This window comes from Epinephelus lanceolatus, chromosome 6 (genome assembly GCF_041903045.1).
Source record: "Epinephelus lanceolatus isolate andai-2023 chromosome 6, ASM4190304v1, whole genome shotgun sequence".
Classification (NCBI taxonomy): domain Eukaryota; kingdom Metazoa; phylum Chordata; class Actinopteri; order Perciformes; family Serranidae; genus Epinephelus; species Epinephelus lanceolatus.
In genome coordinates this window covers 13,877,774-13,898,462 of record NC_135739.1, presented here as the reverse complement: position 1 = coordinate 13,898,462, position 20,689 = coordinate 13,877,774, and the positions used below count along the sequence as shown (strand labels likewise).

Here is a 20,689-nt window from a genome sequence, read left to right as displayed (position 1 = left end):
TTGCAATGCATAACCGGAGTATGATGGTGAATTAGGCACCAGGGGACACCTCCAACTCTTACCGCTTATTAAACCTCAACTACACTTTCAGAACTTCACCATGCCAACCCAAGCAGAGACAAAGCTCTCCCTCAGCAGCAAAGTGTTGCACATATTGTTTTGTCAAGTTCCTCATTCACTCGCTGACTCCGACTCCTAACTATATGGCATATGGCTGAGTTAAACTGCATGCGCTCATATTCACTGTATGCTGTCTGTGCCTGTGTGCATTGCTGTGTTTGTGCAATATGCAAGTGGATGTGGAGAATAATGTTGAGTTTGGGTAATTAGGAAGTGTGTGTGTCTGCCTGCCTGTCTTGACTGTATGTCTACAAGTGCACAGAGAATGCAAAATGACTCCCATAGCTGCCTTTGTCTCCCTCTGGGCCTTCCAGTCTTCCCAAGCTGAACAGATCCAGCAAGGCTGCCTCCCTCTCAGGGTCCAGACTAGTTAACAAGCAGCAGAATAAACGCCAGCCAGTTAAATTGTATGTAACTTTTTAGTTCGCACTAATAGTGTGACCTTTATTGATTTCTTGTCTCTGCCTTCAGCTTGGCGAAACACTAATGGCATTGGTCAATAAAAAACCATGAAGTGGAAGTTCTCAATACCCCTCCCCCTGTGTTGACCACAGCCCTAAAAATAGCCACTCAACCTCCCTCAGAGTCCGGTGAGCCGGTGCCATGACAGCTTTTATTCAGTATGAGCTGCACTGCGTCCCTGTTTGTTTCCTCACTACAGATGTAAGAGGGCCAACACGCTGAGCCGTCCGCCGAACACATCTACTTTCTCCCCTGTCCCTGCCAGCTTCCATTCAGATGGCCGGGCCACATCCAGTGAGTGCCCTGCCTCTTTTAATCAATACATTTATAACACGATGAGCAGAACATAAAGAAACACTGAGACTTGGGCGCGCAAATCGAAAAACAAACAGCAGTTTCAGCAACTGTATCTTGCATGGCACTCTGGGACCCAATGCTTCAAAGAATTACATTCAAGAACAAGTTTACAATAAAAAAAAAAAAACGCCCTGTTTCTGTGTAGCTACCACCCACTGTTTTATTGACTGGTATGTCAATGTGTACCCCTGCCTGCTGATGTCTTTCCCTCCACTCTTGGCACTTATTGAGCTTTGCAGAAAGAAATATTATGAGCATGAGTTCAATAGAGCTGAAATTATTCCCACTTCCCTCCCAGTGAAAACAAGCATCCACTCTTGTGTCATTCTCCAAACTTCTCAAGCCTGAACTTTGTCGACAGTCTGCTCCTGTTGCATGCAGAGGCCCTTTGGATGTGAGTCTCTCCTTTGCTTCACAGGTATACTGCTGGATTCAGAGCAACAGAGGCAGCTGAAGGCGATTCTCTCACACACACTGATGCAGCCACTTGTAAGTCAAAGTTCTGTGAGGGGGACCCCCTGTGGTGCCGCTCCCCCACAGCAAGAGAAGCAGCAGCAGCCAGCAGCTAGTATTGATTCACCTTGGAGCCTTGAGCCTGCTGTCACAGACAGTATATATCACTTTATTTAATCCACTGTTAAATAGGCTGTAATTAGAAATCTGTCCTGCGGATGTGTTTTAGTTAAAGTGTGGTTTGCGGCTAAGTTGCAACTCAAACTATGCTGCCTGTTGTGTATCACTTTTGTCGGTGTTGTTCTCCTTTCAGTAGGATTTCACTCTGATGATGGATTTGGATCTGAATGCTATTGACAGTGTCTGCAAAGAGAAGGCAAATGATGCAAATAAACCCTCCCGTGGGGGATTAGCCTGCTTGCTATTTGAAAAGTACTTACAGTAAGTCTGCTAATTGTGGTTAATGTTTGCCGGTCCCTTGACTCAATCTAATGACAGATTGCAGATAGCAATACCACTTGTCACTTGTGGCAGCACTTACTGTACGGCATGCATGTTCTGTATATATTTTAACTACTATCATTTACAGCAGCAGAGGCCCATGGTAGCTTACTGTATTTTGTACTTTCAGTATACTGTAGGTGTATATTTTATACATAAAACTTCTAGAGCTTGTAAAGCATGATGCAACTATTGGCTCTTTAAGTTGCTGTCTCTTCAAAGTATCAAAAGGCCCTTCAACATTATTGTTTTTCTCTTAAAACCATGTATGCATGCCCACAAAATCTTGGCAACAAAGCTAAATAAAACTTGTATTGATCACTCTCCTTGTCTAACAGAGCTACGAAGAATAGGGAAAGCAGATTGCGTGAACCAGAGTTATTATATTTTTGTATTTTTCATTTGTTTTTCATTTTTATTTCATTTTTAATTTTTGTTTTTATGTCAGTTTAGTTTCAGTTAGTTTCCAGGGAGGGTTTGCTTGTTTTAGTTTATTTTTTATTGTTTAAAAATGTTAATTTTTAGTTAGTTTTTAAATTTCTTTCAGTATAATTTTAGTTTTTGTTTATTGCAATATGGGGGATATTAGTCAGGGGCAAGATTTAATAACATATGAACCAATACCTCCTCGTGATTATTGTGTTGACAGATTTGACCAAATTGACAAAAGACATTTCCTGCATATTTTCCTATTTTTATTTATTTATTTATTTATTTATTTATTTTGATTTAGTTGGTTTTGAAGATACACAATATTGTTCCATTTATTTATTTATTTATTTTCGAAAGTGTAGGTGTTTTTTCACACCTAGTTTTTTGTTTAAGTTAACTATAATAACATTGGTGTGGAACTATGAAGCCAGACAACTGTCCTTGTATTTTGCATTTGTAATATACGTGTTTTCAGTTATGATTTAAAAAAAAAAACACAAATGAGTTTTCAATTTACCTTTGTTGCTAAAAAAAAAAAAAAGTGGCTGTTAAGTTTTTAAAGGGAGCCATATTTGAGCAGTTGCCTAACTTATTTGTGACTCATCCTCTGTATTTTTGAGACTTTGGAAGTGATAGATTACTTCATACAAATGTTTTATATTCAGCAGCAAAAAAAGTAACTATGGAAATTAACTAGAGCATTGCACTCATACACAGTTGAGGTATACACACTTTTTTGGGGCTGCTTTTAACTTTGTGAGACTTTACACTTTTCTCCACTTTCCCAGAAGAAAATACTGTTCTGTTTCACTTCATTTATCTACAAAGTTTTAATTAAATTTTATCCAAGCACTGCAGCAACTTTGTAGATTTCCCTTTGCTATATGTCAGCGTTTTACTTAACTACATCGTCACACTCACGACCCATAATACACACTGAAATATCGCTGTCACTTTAATACATCAATAATTTTGAAAGTGACTTTTGTTCACATTACTGCCAACACTTGTTTACTTTTATTCATGTAAAATCTTTAATTAAGGGCTTATACGGACGCCATTTTAACAATGCACAGGTGTAAATAATAAACTTAATGATGGCTGTCATGGCTTACTGGGACACTCAAATAAAAAGGCATTGTTAATGTTATTAGTAACACCTGTGCTTTTCCTGTTGGTGTGTGTTGAGAAAAAAGGGCTCAGGAATATTTTCCATCTTGTTGTTGCTTTAACTAAAGTAAAATATTTGCAGTATTTGTTTCATTGCTGTTCAGAAGGAAACTGTTTTACAAACATGCTCAGTCATGTTCAAAAAGAAGCCCACATTTCCAGCACTCCTCACTGGCCCTCTGAAGCTGAAGTACTCCATATCTGCCGCTGGGTGTCGCTCCAGAGCGTCTAATATCGCTCCTGTGCGCTTCACTCCGCCGCTATCACCCCCCTCTGCCTGCCTTGTACTGTGTGTGCGTGTGTGTTGTGTGTCGGATAGAAAGTCAGCCTGGTTTCCAGCTGAGTGCTTGCTCTCTCACAGTGTGTGTGTGTGTGTTGTCATTATTATCCACTCTGCTCCCAGCTCAGAATGGCCAGATTCACTCAGACTGAAACAAGAAGGCAGCACCATCCACAGCAGCCCCAGCCCGCTCACTCCAGCCTGGTTTTCACCGGACCGGGGGCACCACCGACCCAACAACCACTACTACTTATCCCACATCAGCACCAGTACCCTCAGATCACATTTCCGAAACCCATGAACGGGTCAGAACCCATTTCAATTCATCCGGAGAGCGGCAACATGAAAGACCAAGATGCCATTAAGCTGTTTATCGGGCAGATACCGCGGAACTTGGAAGAAAAAGACCTGAAACCCCTGTTTGAACAGTTTGGGAAAATCCACGAACTGACAGTTCTCAAGGACCGATACACCGGCATGCACAAAGGTAACGTGTCGCCCCTTACACGGCTGCGAGGCCCATGTAAAGCTTAATAACTGCTTAATATTTCCTGCACCTTTTGAACTCGTTTGTGTTGAAATACTGACGCGTAAAATATGGGTATATATCACTTTTTTGTTTACATCTAGGCTTAATCCAGATATGATATCACTACTATTCCAAACAATTCATCATGTGCATCACATATTGTCATCTAACATTCATTAGGTTTGTCATTTTGTCCCAGTTATGATTGCTTTGCGCATAAAGTTCTGTAATATTTTGCATTTCCATCTTGATTATTCCACATTTTTTTCATTATACTGACAAGCAAAATGGGAGATTAACAGATATTAGGCGCGCTTGGGGTATCATGACTGATAGGGTGACAAACTGTGATGGCCATGTTGTGTTTTATTGCTATTTTCTTAACACGCTCTTAAGTGGGGCAGAGGCGCTTGGAAAGGATGCATTTTTAAAGAGCCTTCCCCTGCCAGTCCCGTCTTTTTGCGGAGGGGCGGCATAATTTATTCATCCCTATACGCTTTCTTGAACATCCCCCCCCCCCCCCCCCAACCATGTGCGAACGAGTTCAGCAAAACCAACCCGAACCCACAGCGGAATCAGTTCAGTACCACAATGTCTCCAAAGGACGCAAGGAAACTGTCGCAAGATGACGGACGTCGCCACGGAGAGTGGGCAGTGATGCTGCGCTGCTTGTGCTGAAATGGAAGGCTGAGGGAGGCGGAGGGGCGTAAATCCACTCTGCTCACACTACACACACACACACACACACACACACACAGACACACACACACACAGTGACAACTTCCACCTTCCATAATGAAGTTGGTTATCAAGGATGTGCGGTGGAGATCACTGCCTGGGTGGGAAGACCATTTCACAATACGTGGTGCCCCCCCTCCCAAACCCCTGACAGTCGATCCACGCAGTGTAGACGTCATCATCATCATCATCATCATCACCATCATCATCATCATCATCATTGCCATCATCACCACTTTCAACCAACTTTTTGTTGATTTCATATTTGCACTCAGCCAGGTTGCACAAAAACCATAACCTCTTGAGAACTGCAGGGATGTACAGTATTTTCGGTTGAAACCATCACAGTGAATGTAGATGTCACAATGACCATAATGGCTGTGACCACTATTGTAATTATTAGTTTCACTGTAATCATCATTTTAACATTTACAACACCACCACCAGCTTTATTCTTTTGCACAACATTTATGGTTTAACATATGCCATTGACGTCAGACAATGGCATATGTTAAACCATATGCCATTGACGTCAGACTCCAATAACATACCCTCATTTCGTCAAAGTATTACAAAAGAAGAAAAACAATATTCTGCCTCTAAATTCAATTTCCCCCCTTTGGGCCCTTTATCTCCTGCAGAGCAGATGTTGATATGTGAGGGATGTTAGTGCAGGAGATAAGCCTTTTATTGCATTGACATTTAGAAAAGAGAAATGACAATCAGTGACAGTAATGTAAATGCCATTTACAAACATTGCAAACAGTGTCATATGACATATAGAATCACCATCAAAAGATATTGCATTTGTTGCCATCATAAAGGCCGTCCACAACTGTCACAAAGCCCTCGTGTTGAGGCAGTTTCAAAAATCTATACGTTCAATAAGGTGATTGACATTCTGGGTTTGATTGCACAGCTTTGAAAGGCACGTTATTGCAACAAACAAATAACTTTAAAAAAGATTACGATGGATGATATTGAGGCAGCAGAAATCAATGTGATGAAAAAAATGTATTTAAAAATATAGATTTTTTTTTTCTTGTGCATGTTCATGTCGCAGTTAGCCAGTGATCTAAAACATCTGCTGGTAAAACACGTTCAGGTTTATGAGGGTTTGGTACTGGATGTTCCATAGCTTCTATTAGCCACATATTTCATGAAGCCACATGGCACTCCAGTTGATATTGGCAGTGTGGTGACGGGAAGACATTTCTTCAGTGTTGCACTCACTTTGCATTCACCGGTATGTGTTTGCGTGTGCATGTGTGTGCATACATATACTAAAATGTCATTGCCCTGTGTTGCATAATGATTGCAGTATTTAGCTCTTGAGTGATTGTCGCCTGATCATGGCATCAGGGAGGAGACAATTTAGGCTCTTGGACATATTTCCATAGACTGAAAATAGAGCTTTGACAGATCCCTGTAGAACTCAAGTGAAATATATGGCATAATTATAGCTATGCAATGAATTAATAGTCGTAGTTTGGCAGAAATATAGCAAATGATTTGCTCACTGATTGTTTTTTTTTTACCTTATTTTGTTAGTTTTCTTTGTATTTATAAAATAACTTACATCATTCATGCTCTGGTGATAAAGCTGAACAACTAAATAAACAATTTTCTGAAATTTATAAATGAAATGTTCTCTTTGTTTTCAGTAAAATTTCTTTCTCAGGTCTATTGTCAGGTTGAAATGCAAACCTCCAATTGTGAAAAGCTGTGGAAAAAAGTGAAATCCCCTTTTTATAAACATAAGTAGTCTATACATATATTTATTGAATATCAATCACAAGTTTCGGCACCATTTAATAAACAAACAAAAATAACGTTAGCTTGTTTAAATGCAGGTAGATGAGGTCATCTCTCTGATCTGAGTAAATTATGCAAAATTAAAATGTACTTCTCAACGTGATTTTTAAAAACTTTTACTCATAAACTTTCAAACAACAAATTAATTTTAAGTAAGTGCTGTTCAGTCCAATTAAATGGCTTAGAATTATAATGAATCCAGGCCACACAATTAACAATACATAATCAAACCCTAATATGCCAATGATCTCTGATGAGGTTATTTTATAGTTAATCATGTTATTAAGCAGAAAAGGATTATGGGTATGGATCCTGATGGAAAGGCTGGAACAGCACCCTCAAACAGGCACATTCAGACTGACAAACACACTGATGGACCGAGGGATAAACACAAGCCCCCACACACACACACACACACACACACACACACACACACACAATATTTTCATCATTCTAAGTGATGCATGTTTGTAGTCGCTGCACTTATTCTGTCATTTTGATTTTCATTTCATTCACATTGCACGCTATGTGTGTTTATTATTTCCTCCTTTCTTATGCAACTATTTTTTCCCCTTGGTAATCCATGAGGGAAAACACGGAATTAGTTTGTAAAGCGTGATAATAATGCATGGCCATAATAACTTGACTCAAGAGGATTAGCAAATGTGCATTGTCTGAAGCAGCAGTCTCTTGAGTGATCAGCTGGTTGCCTCCCTAAACAGTGGCTGCCTCTGCCAATTAAAAATTCAGTCTAGTCTGCCTCTTCAAATGATTAATTCTGCCCACGCTGTCGATGGCCTGCCAATTATTGTCGCCCAATTGGTATTAATAGGTAGAGGATTTCCTGATGTTGAATTTATCACAGACTGTGAAAACTTCTCCCCCTGGCTCTAATTAGCTTCCACTTATAGCACATGCAGAACACACACTTGTGAGTATATGCACATGCATATGAGCAGAACCAATCTGTAGTCCTATTTCATTGGGTTGCTGTTTTTAGATTTTTTTGTGTGTGTCGAAATTGACAGTGGACATGAAAAACAGTGAGAGCAAAGCTGGATCTGTTACAGCGTGGATTTGTGTTGAATTGCTCTATTTGTCTGAACAGATTTTATCCTATGAGTTTGCCTGAGACTGACTAATCTTCCCCCGTGCAGTTAAGTAACGTGAGCTCAAACGAGAGAGAAAGAGAAAAGGAAGAAAAGGGTTTTTTTTCCGGCAGGTGTGATTCAGCACAGCAGACGGACAGACAGACAAAACAATCCCTACGCTGCTTCAATCCGCCGGCCAACTCAGCCCGGGTATCAATATTAAGCTAGTGTCGGGTGTCATTGTGTTAATGCATTTATAAATGGACCAGAGATATTGCCGTAGACCCCAGCCAAGCAGAAGCACATTAAATCACAGAATAATCTAATGAAATATTTATTCAAGTTTGTATTTTTTTCTCCCTCTGAGCTAGGCTGATGGATAGTGTTCCTCTGTGGGTTGCCCTCCCAATAAAAAAAAGAGAAAATGAAGGAAACACGAGTAGTTGGGACGTAGCATATGCATCAAACCAAAATGAGACTGCAGATCTCATATATGAAATGATTCCAGTATTAAAGTAAGCTCTGGTTTGTTGAGGCCTCCCTCTCTTCTTTGACATGATGGAAGTGAGAGTGCATCTACACGTCTCCATATTGTGTGTGCCTTATGGAAAGTGTCAAAGATCACAGTACTGCTGTAGGACAGCATCCCCCCTGGGGAAACAGATGGGATAAATTCACTTACAGACTATAAACAGAGCTGTAGAAGTAACATGGATGGCACATACACAAAACTCTGTGATGATATTACTGAATTACCAGACATCAGAGCAGCATATGCCAGTATGACCATTGTTTGGTTGCTAATGTCATCAAACAGCTTCATAAAAGGTTTTTAAGAAGGAATTTATTCCGTATGTGAACACAGAGACACAGGGAAAACAGTCTAGTCACAGTTTTGTGTGCAGTGATTCGATTTAACAAATCTAGAATAAAATCTTCTGTCAGGGCTAGTGAGCGAAGGCCACCGAGCCAAGCTAATGCAGTAACAACACTTGCTTCGCAATCTTTAAACGTCTGTAAATATTGTAATAAGCAACAGGGCTTTCCTCATAAAAGATGCAGCAGCTCAACTGGTACTGACAGGCGCTATGGGCCTTGACTTCAGGATGAGGAGCGTTGCCTCCCTCTCTCTGTTCCTCTTTTTCTGTTGGTTTTCCAAGGAGATTGCCAATCTCACATACCGACAAGGCCGCGCTCTGCTGGAGGTTAGCGTCCGCACACCAAGCTCACCTGGCTTTTATTCTGTGTCTGCTTCTTCTCCCTTAATCCCTGCCCGAGAGAGCCTTTCAAATGGATTGATTTCCTGCACCAATGCAACATTCATTATGGCTCGCAGTATATTATGCTTTCAGTATGTTCCAAGCGCCGTTATTCCATGACCTTTCTGGAATATGTTTGCTCTTAAAAGGTGCCTGGAGCAGGGACAGATATAGGAGGATGTGCTGTGAGGTGTAAGGGAAAACAGGGACCAATTTCAACACTAAGACACTTGTTTACAAAACTATACGCTACATCTATATTTCATTAGGTGGATTAAATGAAGCTCTGTTGTGGTTTGTTTTATACTATGCTTACATGCACACCAGTATTCCACTATAATTCTGAATATGACATTATTCTGAATTTGATACAGGTCATGGAAGCAGCATATTCCAAGTTAGACCTTATTCTGAATGTAGCATAGGGATATGCCACTATTATTCAAGTTTTATGAGCATTCTTTGGACATGTACATGGTTTTTTTCCGCAGTTAGTGACACACAGCCTCTTGCCTGTTTATGGTTGTCATGGATACGTTGTACACAAAACAACTCGCCAAAGGTTTAAAAGGCTGTGAGGTAGAGATGCCTGAAAGACAAGCTCACGTGTCTGGTCAGAAGGAGAAACCAAGTCAACACATTCTCATACCAATCTTGTCACATATTGACGTTTTAGTCATCGACTTTACATGTCCACATATATCATGTAAGGTACCCTGGGTGCGTTGGTTGCTGATGTTCTGGCACACTGTGTCAAGTTCGCTTCTTTCAAGATACACTTCTGTTTTCACAGGAAATTTAACATTTACATACAGTCGCTTTCAAAATAAATGCACTACGTCGATACAACACTGCAAATTAACTTTTTTTTTTTTTTTTACCATGTGGACCATCCACCACCTGTCCCACTCCAACTTTCGCCACCTTAACTTTCGTCCTTGTCCCACCGTGTTTCCTCCTGACGCCGCCGGGCACCATTAAACTATAAAAGCAACCGGGCACGTATCATGCCGACGTTAAAGGGCGTCTATTTTCCTATCCTAAGTGCCGGATTTTGACAACTTCGGAGTGAGACCAGGCTCACCAAGCAGCAACCTCCAGGGCTGAATAATGAAGCCAACACAGAGGTGGCAAAAACTGCAGTTCTACGAACGCCCACTTGAGGCTGGCTCCGAAAGCCAGTCAGTCCTCACAGAACCCCATGTTAAAATGCCCAACTATACAGCAGGTATAAACATTACAGACTAATTTCAACACTCATGACAACTGTATGTGGAGGCTGAATTTTTATGACTCATCCGTTTGCATTTTATTAAGGCTTAGAGTTATGCATAATTGAGGGCGAGACGCTTTAAATGATAGGCTGTCTGCCGATAGTGTCTTCTGCCTCTCAGTCAGATCCACCCTTTGTTCCTCCATGCCCAAATATGGTCACTTCTGGCTCCAAAAGATGGCAATGGCTGAAATGATGATGTCACGGTAGCTTTACCCATTATTTTTAGAGTCTATGGGGGTAACACACCTACTTTTAAACATTATGAAAGACTTAAATATCAACTGATTTTTGGATATGCACAAATATCGCATTACCGACCTTTTCGAGAAGGTGGTTGAAGGAGTGAAAGAGGAAGGCTGTGTTCACACAGCCCAACAAGTCTTCCACCAGTGACAACAGCCATTTAAACTTTTCCATATTTTGACGCGATTAACAACATGTTAGGGCACGTTAATAGGAATATGAGTGACTGCACGGAAATGGGAATATTAGGGGAATATTCATTTTCATTAGCTATTTAAACAGCTTAATAGGAATGTTTTCTTTTTCAGAATAAGGGCAAACCTGGAATATTTTGTCCATGTAAACATAGTCAGTGTCATGTTTGAAGGGATGATTATAATGGCATGGGTGTTAAAGGTTTAAGACACTTCTGGAATCTGGAATTTAATCCATTTGTTATTCTGTCTTAGAATTTGCTTCTGCTTCTGAGAGTTTGTTAATACAAATGTCTCAGTAATATAATTGTTGCTCTTATATAATAGTGTCGTAAATGCATCCTGATGCTTTTCGAATAGTGTTTTAAAAAAGAACAAATGATCTATTACACAGTTATTCTATAAATATTTTTAATATAGCAAGAAAGGAGGTAGATTAGTTTTTAATTGTTAGGAAACTTAATTCTGTCCTTTTATTGCTGTCCTAACAGGACTTGGGTTGAATTATTTTTGGTGTCTTTTAGGTCACATTTCTCTTCTAAAGGTAGAGTCTGTAGAGGCGCATTGCCTCCTTGTTCATGCACAAAGGTCACAGCTTTCTTTAGTCTAAATAGAGGGATAGAAACCTATCTATTTTGTATGGGTAGCTTAGCAGAGAGTGCCATTGCCTACAGAGCAGAGTGTACTCTATGACGGGGGGGTTATAAAGGCACAGAGGGAGAAAAAAAAGGAGGGAATTGAGGGAGGAGGGGGTTGGTGGTTTCTGTTAGAATAGCATGAGCTCTTTAATGTTGTGTTTGAGCCTGGCTGGGCACAGATTCATTTTAGATGGAAAATGAAATAACAAGGGAGAGGGGAGAGAGGAGATTTTAATGCAATGTTTTGTGATAATCCCTCTCCATTTTGGAATGGTTCAGGAGAACTCATGCGATAAAGCCTTGTACAAGCCTGGAAAATAATAAGTTATTTGTCTTGCCTTATAGTACTGTGCCCTTGGAGGGCTCGCTAACCCCCATGTTTTGGCCAAAAAACAATCACAGATTAGTCAAGCTGTCACATCTCTCTGATTGCCAAATGGTTGAGCCCTTGATGCGGGTGTGAATGAACAATGCATAAATGTCGTACATGTATCTGCCGGAGAGTGCACGCGAACACAGAGCCGCGCGGATGTGACTTAGCGCTGTCACTCGACCGAATTGGACAGGGAGGATGGCACATGTATGCAGCGGGGCCCACAAGGCAAATGACAGACAGACACATGGGTGCAGACAATGGCTGAATGGACAGATGGATAAGTGGAGGGGGAAAGATGAAGTGTTTGTCAGAGATGCAGAAACAAATAGTTGCTTTTATCCCAAGGCAGTGGGAGAGTGGAGTGATGGCTCAGCTCGGAGACACGGAGGATCCCTCTGACAGGTTGAGAGCTGTTTGGATACCGGAGGGCGGGGCGGATGGAGGGTGGAGGAGGAGGAGCAGAGGCCAAGTTTGGCAGATGTATAAAATAATCACTTGAAAGCTGTTAACATGAGAAAATCCCTCTAGTAACACTGGTAATACTTATTCCAATATTACTACTGCTGCTGCTGCTGTGCAAATACCACAACCTCTAACACAGGTCTTTTTGCAATTTACTGTTTTATGGCTATTCTGATTCCTAAATTACAAATGTAAGCAACAATAAAAATGCTTGTATTTGCTGTAACAACACACTAAAATATTGAAAATTAACAACATAGATAATACACTCCTAAATGGCAATTCTGTATACAGATACCTACAGATATTAAGCAATCCCCAACTTGTGATGAAGACACATTTTAGATTGGAAAATGTCTATGAATGTTCAGGTCCGTGAGGGATGTGTGAAGATACATGCTGCTCAGCACGGTTATAAATAGAAATTCTGTGGTATTTCCGAAAATAGGTTAAGCTGCCATCGCTGCACTGCTGGCATGACATCACTGATTGCCTGCCAGCCTCCCCCAAAAGGCTGCTCCCATACTGTGCTCAGAAAGAGGGAGAGAATGAGGGAGAGACAGAGAGGGAGCATCTGTGGGCGACTGTAGGGCCATGTCCCCTTCGTTTCCAGCATCCCCCTCCTCTCCCTCTCCTCGCGCCCCATCCCTTCCATCACGCAGCCATCTCTCCCTTCACTCCTTCCATCTATCTTTTCCCGCTGAAGCAGCGACGCTGTAGCTAACAGTCTCTGTGCTTTATCGCCAGAGACACAAACTGGTCGGGGGCTTTGTACTGGAGATGTATCGCGTCCACATTTTTTAGTGTGATACAAGCAAATTGTGTGCCAAATAGTGCGGAAGACACGGATGAAAGATGGAATTTGTGTTTCCCTTTTGATGATCAAATGTTAATGTGGTTGAATGAGCACTGTGTGCGGACTTTGTGCGAGTTCCAACATGGCACCCATTCTGTGGTTCACTATTCAACGGTAGATCTGGCTTAATTAAAAAAGACTACTCAAATTAATTAATGGCTGATGGGTTCTCATATCTGTTTCGTGTGCTCTTTGGGTCCACTTCAGAGTCCTTTCTTTACCATAGATAGATAGATAGATAGATAGATAGATGTAGTTCTTATTTGGTTTTGGTCATTAACAGAACAGTATTTTCGTGAATCCTCTGGGCTCAATGTGGTAACTAGGAAATATACGTCAATGCAATTAACACCCTGGTGCCTGCTTGTTAGTCAGACCATTAGTGTCACTTATTACTCTTCTCCAGCTCAGTGGTGACACAAGATAAATAAATAGAGAAAGAAAGCTGGGACAAGTACACAAAGTCATCTTTATTTGCCATGCAGGTTATAATTGTAATAGAAAGTAATATGTGCTTGGAAAACAGCATGCTGTGCTCCATTCAGTACATGCATGAAATGGAAAGAACAACTTTGAAAAGCAGAGTACTCACTGCAAGTTTGGTTATAAAGATGTGCAAGTAATGATTCTTTCCAATGTGGCCTGTGTAGAGCAGTTACAGCTGGGTATTTGTTCTTGATACCTTAAAGGTATTGACTCAGTTAACCCAGTACCAAATAGATTGGAAATGTCACCAATCAAACAATACATGCATTTGATCTTTTCTATGCTGGGGTCTTATTCCACACTGTCTTGACTCCCTGCTGGATCAGCAAGCTTTCTGTTACTGCCCTCTCCGAAGTTGCTCTCCTCTGTGAATGATCAGTTCAATGTTTTCCCAGTTAGCAGCAGCGGCTAACATCCGACACTGAGCTCTTAAACATTTCCAACAGGCTTACACCAACACTGATTTTTTTTTTCTTTACTCTCTAAAAAATAATCCACTGGTTGAACTTAAAAAAATTAAGGTAACAATTTGCATGCATCCTTTTAAGTAGTTCCACCTCTGGCATTACTGAGTAAATGCTATCTTTTATAATCTGACAGATTCATTTAGTTTAGTATAACCAACATGATTTGAATGAATGAATGAATGAACTTTATTTATATAGCACCTTTCATACGCAGAGACAAATGGCAAAGAAATAAAACCATACAATTATACAACACTCATCCAAGGAGAAATGAGAAGAATTAATGAATTAATTAACCAATCAATCAATTCTATCGCTGGTGGCATGGTGGTGCAGTTGTTAGCATTGTCACCTCACAGCAAGAGGGTTCCGAGCGGAGTTTATGTTCTCCCCGTGTCATCGTGGGTTTTCTCCGGGTACTCCAGCTTCCTCCCACAATCCAAAGACATGCAGGTTAATAGGTGACTCTAAACTGGCCGTAGGTGTGAATGTGAGAAGAGAATATTAAAAATATTAAAACAGATAACTGCTAGTTAAAGGCTATATTGAAAATATATGTTTTGAGTTGTTGTTTAAAACTGTCCACTGAGCCAGCAAGTCTAATATTAAAAGGCAAAGTGTTCCATATTTTTGGGACATAGTCACTAAAAGAAACATCCCTGAAGTTTTTTGTACTGACATTAGGAACAGTTAAAAGAGCAGCTGTGGAGGATCTCAGGGTTTGTGGAGGGACATAAGGTGATAGAGAATCTATGATATAGGAGGAGGCGATGCCATTAAGAGCCTTAAAAACCAATAGAGGGATTTCGAAATTAATTCTAAAAGACACTAAAATAAGTTGTCAGCTGGCTAAAACAATTCAATGTAACAAATGTAATTTTTTTTTGTACTGGAAAACTTCTTAATCTTAAGCGTTATCCACTGACCCCATGAATCATTTTTTTGAGTGTATTGTTACACGTGTTAATAACTGTTAGGTGACGTTAGCTGTGTGATGCTAACATTAGCCCTGTCAGTGTGTGTGTGTGTGTGTGTGTGGCCAGGCAGACTCTCACAACTGTCCCTGACGCAGAGCTCACACTCCGGCAGCAGCTTCAGCCCACACATACAGTCTGTGGTGTGGTGAAGTCGAGCACGGTGTGTTTGACTAAGTTGGCAGCTCAGCGTGCCAAGATGCCACCAAAACGTTTGCCACCTTATTCAAATCATGGGTGAAATGAAGTACTCTGTCAGTATTGGTATCATTTTAAGGCTACTGGTATCGTAATTTTTAAACGATACCCAGTTCTAATTGCAGTATATGAAGAGGAAAGCATGTGTGTGCAGGTAGTGTTTTTCCCGTCTCCTCACATGTCTCTCTTCCTCATTCCTCCTTCAATCACTCCATCCAAGCATCCTCTGGGCCTTTGAAGTGCAGTCTTTAAAGGTATCTTTTAATTTGTAAAATCAAAGTGACTGAAAACCTGATCCGTCTCTTAGTCTGCAGTCAGTTTGCAGCTGCCAGTCATCTGTGATTGTGGCTTTGCTATGATCAATTGATCCATCTCAAAGGTTTAAATGCCTTTCACCTTTCAAAAGAGGATGAGCATTGTTAGGAATATTGCATCAAATGTGTCAATCAGTTACATTAAATGAAGGCTTTGCATCAGTGGGAGCACAGGGCATTGTGTTGTGCTATACACAGCAGCAGGCACTGGGTGTGAGCCAAGTGAAAGTGATTTTATTATTTCCTTTTGCCTGGTCCTGTTTGTTTTTCCAAGAGGTTGTTATGGTACATGAAGAGGAGGAAATGCAGTTTTCTGATTTTGACTGTAGGGTGCAGGGGGGGCTTGAGGAAACTTCTATTGATTTCTGTGTAAATCCCCTGGCCGGAGCAGACTTGGCTGCGGGAGGGAGGCAGGGACAACGGGCTGGGGAGACGGGACTTGGCAGGTAAACTCTTGTTGCCCTCCCAGAAGTAACACGGCAGGAGGCAGTAAGTGTGAACCTACACATTATTTACAGCTCTGTGAAACTCCATCCATTAACAGTGTCAATTAGCTCTCTCATCAGGGATGCAGGCCACTAGATGTATTTATAGATCGGGCCCTGGCTTTAATAGCAGAAGAGGGATGAAGTGCACAGACAGTCTACAAAAGCCAAGGCTCACTTTAAAGACTACAGTACGGTGGAGGATGCCAAAGTGCCATATCCTAAGTGTTATCCAGAGCTACATATTGAAAGAGTTCTGGCCAACTTGGGAACGGGCGGCCAGTTGCAATCTATCACGTCACCTCTGGAAACTGCACCTACCGCCAAACAGCATTATCTCAGGAACTTTATCAGGAACCAGTTGGAACTGTATTACTCTTTACAGCCGTCCTAATGCTGCTACACATACAGTATATAGCCCCATGTCAGCTTTTGAGAGAAATACTCTGCAGTTGGATTATATATGAAGAAGCACTTGTGCCCTGAAAGAACTATTTAACCTCAGAGCCACACAATAGACTGTGAGTGCGAAGGTGTCAAAGTCCATCTCTCTTCATTGTTATGATGGCTTCTTTGCCCCAGTAATGATCCTGAAACATACACAGAGCCTTTCAGTGAGAATTTATTGCATTTGTCACACTCATTAGGCAATGCACGCCACACCATTAGACGTGCATGTATATGTCCTGTAAATGTACGCTTTCACACACGCACGCAGGCAGTCCTTGGGGATGTGCTGCCTATGGATCTGTTTGACTGCTGCTCGGAGGGTAGTGTAGTCTATGTGAGCGAGTAGCAACAAATCAATGGCTGAGGTCTCCTACTCAGGGGTCAGAGAGGATATGGGTCCAGGGACTATTTCTTGCCCTCATGATGGACATCAATGCTCCTCAGTGCTCTGCGACGCTCATCCTCCCCCAGCCATTGCTCAAGGTGAAGGGATGATGGGAGGGGTAGTGAAAGGAGAAATGGAGGAGGATTTGGAGATGGATGTAGCAGAGATGAAGGGATGGAGTGATTGATGAAGGAGTGATGGAAGAGTGTAGTCAGCTTCAGGATCATGAGATGGTGACTGAGCACAGGCGCTGGCTCCCTTTAAGGTGGCTGTCTGACTTAATTAAGGTTTACAGGTTACGCTAGGCTACTGCTTATATTACAGTGCTCATTACAAGCCCATTAGGCCTGGGCAGAGAAAATATTGTTGTCAGAACAATGAGTGAGAGCATTTTGGAAAGTCCCTGCCAACTCCATGCTCCAGCTCTTCTTTATTATACCTCTCTGTCTGTCCTCCCTCAATCTGTCCTCCCTCTCCCTGAACATTGGCGTGATTGTTTGAGTGTGTGAACAGATCGAGGATCTTTTTTTTTTTCAAAGGTGGGGGAGTGATTATATGAGTTAAAAGCTTCTCAGAGACCAGACTGATTACCCCCCTCACGGTCAATCTGCGCCACTGAGCCTCCTGCCTCCCCGGCTGGCAATGATTCAGGTCATAATCACATTGTATCAGTGCTGATGATGTGTGTTTCAGCTTCCGACCCCACTGAAAGGCTATCAGTTCCCCCAGAGCCCCACATGGCAGTAAATGAAGTAAGCAAGTAGTCTACCCACAGTGATAGCATTTTCCAAAGAGTGCAAATGATGTGTGAGGGAACAGGCGAGGCTGTTGCCAGGACTGGCTCTGTTTCTGCTACCTTCACACTTTCTGGCCAAGGAAATGCCACATTGGGAGCAAGTTCACACTTTTTCAGAACACTGGGGCAGTTTGGCTCCTCTAGGGGGAAGGAGATGGAGAAAAGGGAGCTAAAAGGCGGATTGAAAAGAGAGATGTTGTGGTTTGAACCAAACCAGTCTCCTTAGAATTGCATTTATATCTGATGGTCCTGCGGTACACGATTTATGCCCAGTGCCAATGTAACATGTTCATGTTGAGCTCCTGCAGTTGACGTCACTGCCTGTAGCTGTCAGTTGCACAAATTAATTTCTTTTAGGTCCTACTAGCATACAGATGGATGATAGACCAACATGAAGTGTCTTAGTGTGGAGTCAGGCCACTACTAGTTTCCAGACCAGCTTCAATGCTCCTGTATTTATATGTACAACCTTTATTCATCACATTGAGATCAGGATTTCTTGTACAAGAGAGACCTAAGTATGGCAGATAGAAAGAAAAGCAAACATAGCCAGACTCAGCCCAAAAGCACACATAGCAAAAATTACAATCACAGACATCATGAAATAGATTTGAAGACAGAAGTTTATATCATTCAGTCTTATGGAGATGGTGGTGGAGAGAATTATCTGGCATGCTCGTACAAAATCTTCCAGAGGTGTTCAACTGGGCTGAGATCTGGTGACTATAAAGCATTTTATTCACGTCATTATCATATTCACAAAGCCATTCAGTGAGCCCTGGTGCACAGAAGCATCAACTTTGGATATGTTTCTTCACTCTTTTATTCAGTCTTTCCTTTAATTTGTCCCCTTATGTATATAAATAATCATTAACTGCTGAAATAGTTTTATGCAAAATGTTATCAAAGAAAATTGCAACACCTGGAAGAAAACTGTGAAATTACAAGAAATTCCAAACCCAGGGTAAAATTTGATATGGATATGGATATGAATAAAGAGCAAAACAAATGAAAAGACCATGTTTTAAGATAGGAGCATATGGAGGTCACAGGGCTTTGCAGAATCAGAATCAGAAATACTTTATTGATCCCCGAGGGGAAATTGTGATTTATTGCATTCGTGCTGATGTAAAGCATAGAGAATTATACAAGTGAAAATTATAAAGTATGAAGTATGTAAAAATATTATGCTAGAATTTTAACATGTATGTAAAAATTAAATGAATATATAAATGATGAATAATGTACTCAGTATGTTGAATGTATAAAACAAATTGTAATATGTGCCTCATGCTGTACTACAATGTGTAAAACTGATATGTAAAGTTTAGAAATATATGTAAAATGCTACAATGTACAATACAGTGGACGCAAGTATATACATGAGTAGAAATAAGAATAAGAAATATATTTCAAAAGATTAATTGAAATTTCAGATTCCATACAACAAGCACTTGGTTTGTAAAAGGCTTACTATGAGTTGGTAATGTAATTGACACTTTAAAGTTGCTAACTGATATGCAACAAATAAATTTATTTCAGATTGCATGTGTCATTATGTATTCGTTTTAATAAATATTTTAATGATTTATTTATTTAGTAACATGATATAAACATTCCAGTGGTCAGCTTTGCATAAACTCTAAAACAGTTAGCTAACGGGCAATACTGCTGTTTTACCACAACTTAACTGGTAACTCTTAACATGGCCTGCTTGCTTGCAAGAGAGAAACAAACTTGTATTAATCTTAAAAATCATTGTTATCATGTATCTGTTCTATTTTCCAGTGTAAAATGTAATTATTTAGCTTTGCAATATAGTAAATTCAAAGTCGACATTCTTGCCAATAAAGTTAATTTGAATCAGCCAATCAGGAGACACCTGCGTCCAAGGGTCGCGAGCGCACGCAGCCTCAGCCTAGAACGCCGAAGAGAGGATACCAACTGTAGCTTAACGACGAAAAAACAATGTCAGTGTTGATAAAACAAATAGTTTCTACTGTAAATATTTAAAGTAAGACGCTACTTTGTTTGCTAGTTCGTGTCTGTGTGCTAAGGAGGACCTGTTCACTAAAATACGTCGTGTGAAGCTCGTCCAAGTTGGTGAGTTATTACAAAATATCAGTAAATAAAAGTACGTCATTAGCTGCAATGCTAAAGGTGGCTAACTGGGTAAAGGGCTAATAGGGGTGCAGTTAGCTAACTGTGGGGATGCTAATGTTCATTTTAATATGCAACTGCTGTATATGTTTGCTGTTGCTCAGCTGGCTAGTAAACATTAAAGTTTTGTCAGACATATTTTTTTGTAATATTAGTATGGTGGTTGTAATGTACAAAGAAAAAGACAAAGACCATTTTATGTATCACGTTTCATTTAGGGAAAACATCAGTGTATTTTTGAGTCAAAGAAGTTAGTGGAGTGTTGTGTTTATTGTCAACCAGTTAATTAAATTAAATGTTTTTGTATTGATTGATGTATTTATCCCAGAGAATTGATTTTATGCTTATATCCATAGTCCTGTAAGGTCATTTATGAATGACAGTAGGTTTTGGCTGTGATTTATGCAAGACAACTTTATTAGTTTGATTTATGTTGATGGTGAGTTTACCCAGTCAAGGTTATTTTCATACGTGTTATCATTCAGGTCCTGAAATTTGTCTTGTTTCATTCAAATCCACACACTGGATTAGTTGTAGGATTGAATGAGGGACATGAATGTGCTTACGATAGAGGGCAAAATATCAGTAGTTTCAAAACTGGTTTCACAAAGCGCATTGCTTAGGCTATGTGCCAGATTTGGAGAAGGCCTGCTGTGTCTGCACTGTCGCTGACCCTTAGCAACTTTGTACAGAGCCCAGGAACAACATGGTAAGAGGTGTCA

General features: G+C 40.6%; 1 protein-coding gene across 13 annotated transcripts in view; it reads left to right on the top strand.

Annotated features, from left to right (window-relative positions):
* Positions 1 to 3,783: 3,783 nt before the first annotated feature.
* Positions 3,784 to 20,689, top strand: part of celf5a (cugbp, Elav-like family member 5a) — a 227,054-nt gene continuing 210,148 nt past the window's right edge. For 8 of the 13 annotated variants that reach the window (XM_078168656.1, XM_033621739.2, XM_033621738.2 and 5 more), the window contains exon 1: positions 3,803 to 4,262. In XM_078168656.1, the coding sequence (XP_078024782.1) occupies positions 3,905 to 4,262 (358 nt within the window). In that variant the 5' untranslated portion in view covers positions 3,803 to 3,904. Of the gene's footprint in view, positions 4,263 to 20,689 lie in introns of all 13 variants that reach the window. The other 5 variants (XM_033621734.2, XM_033621727.2, XM_078168657.1 and 2 more) reach the window with 4 other exon arrangements.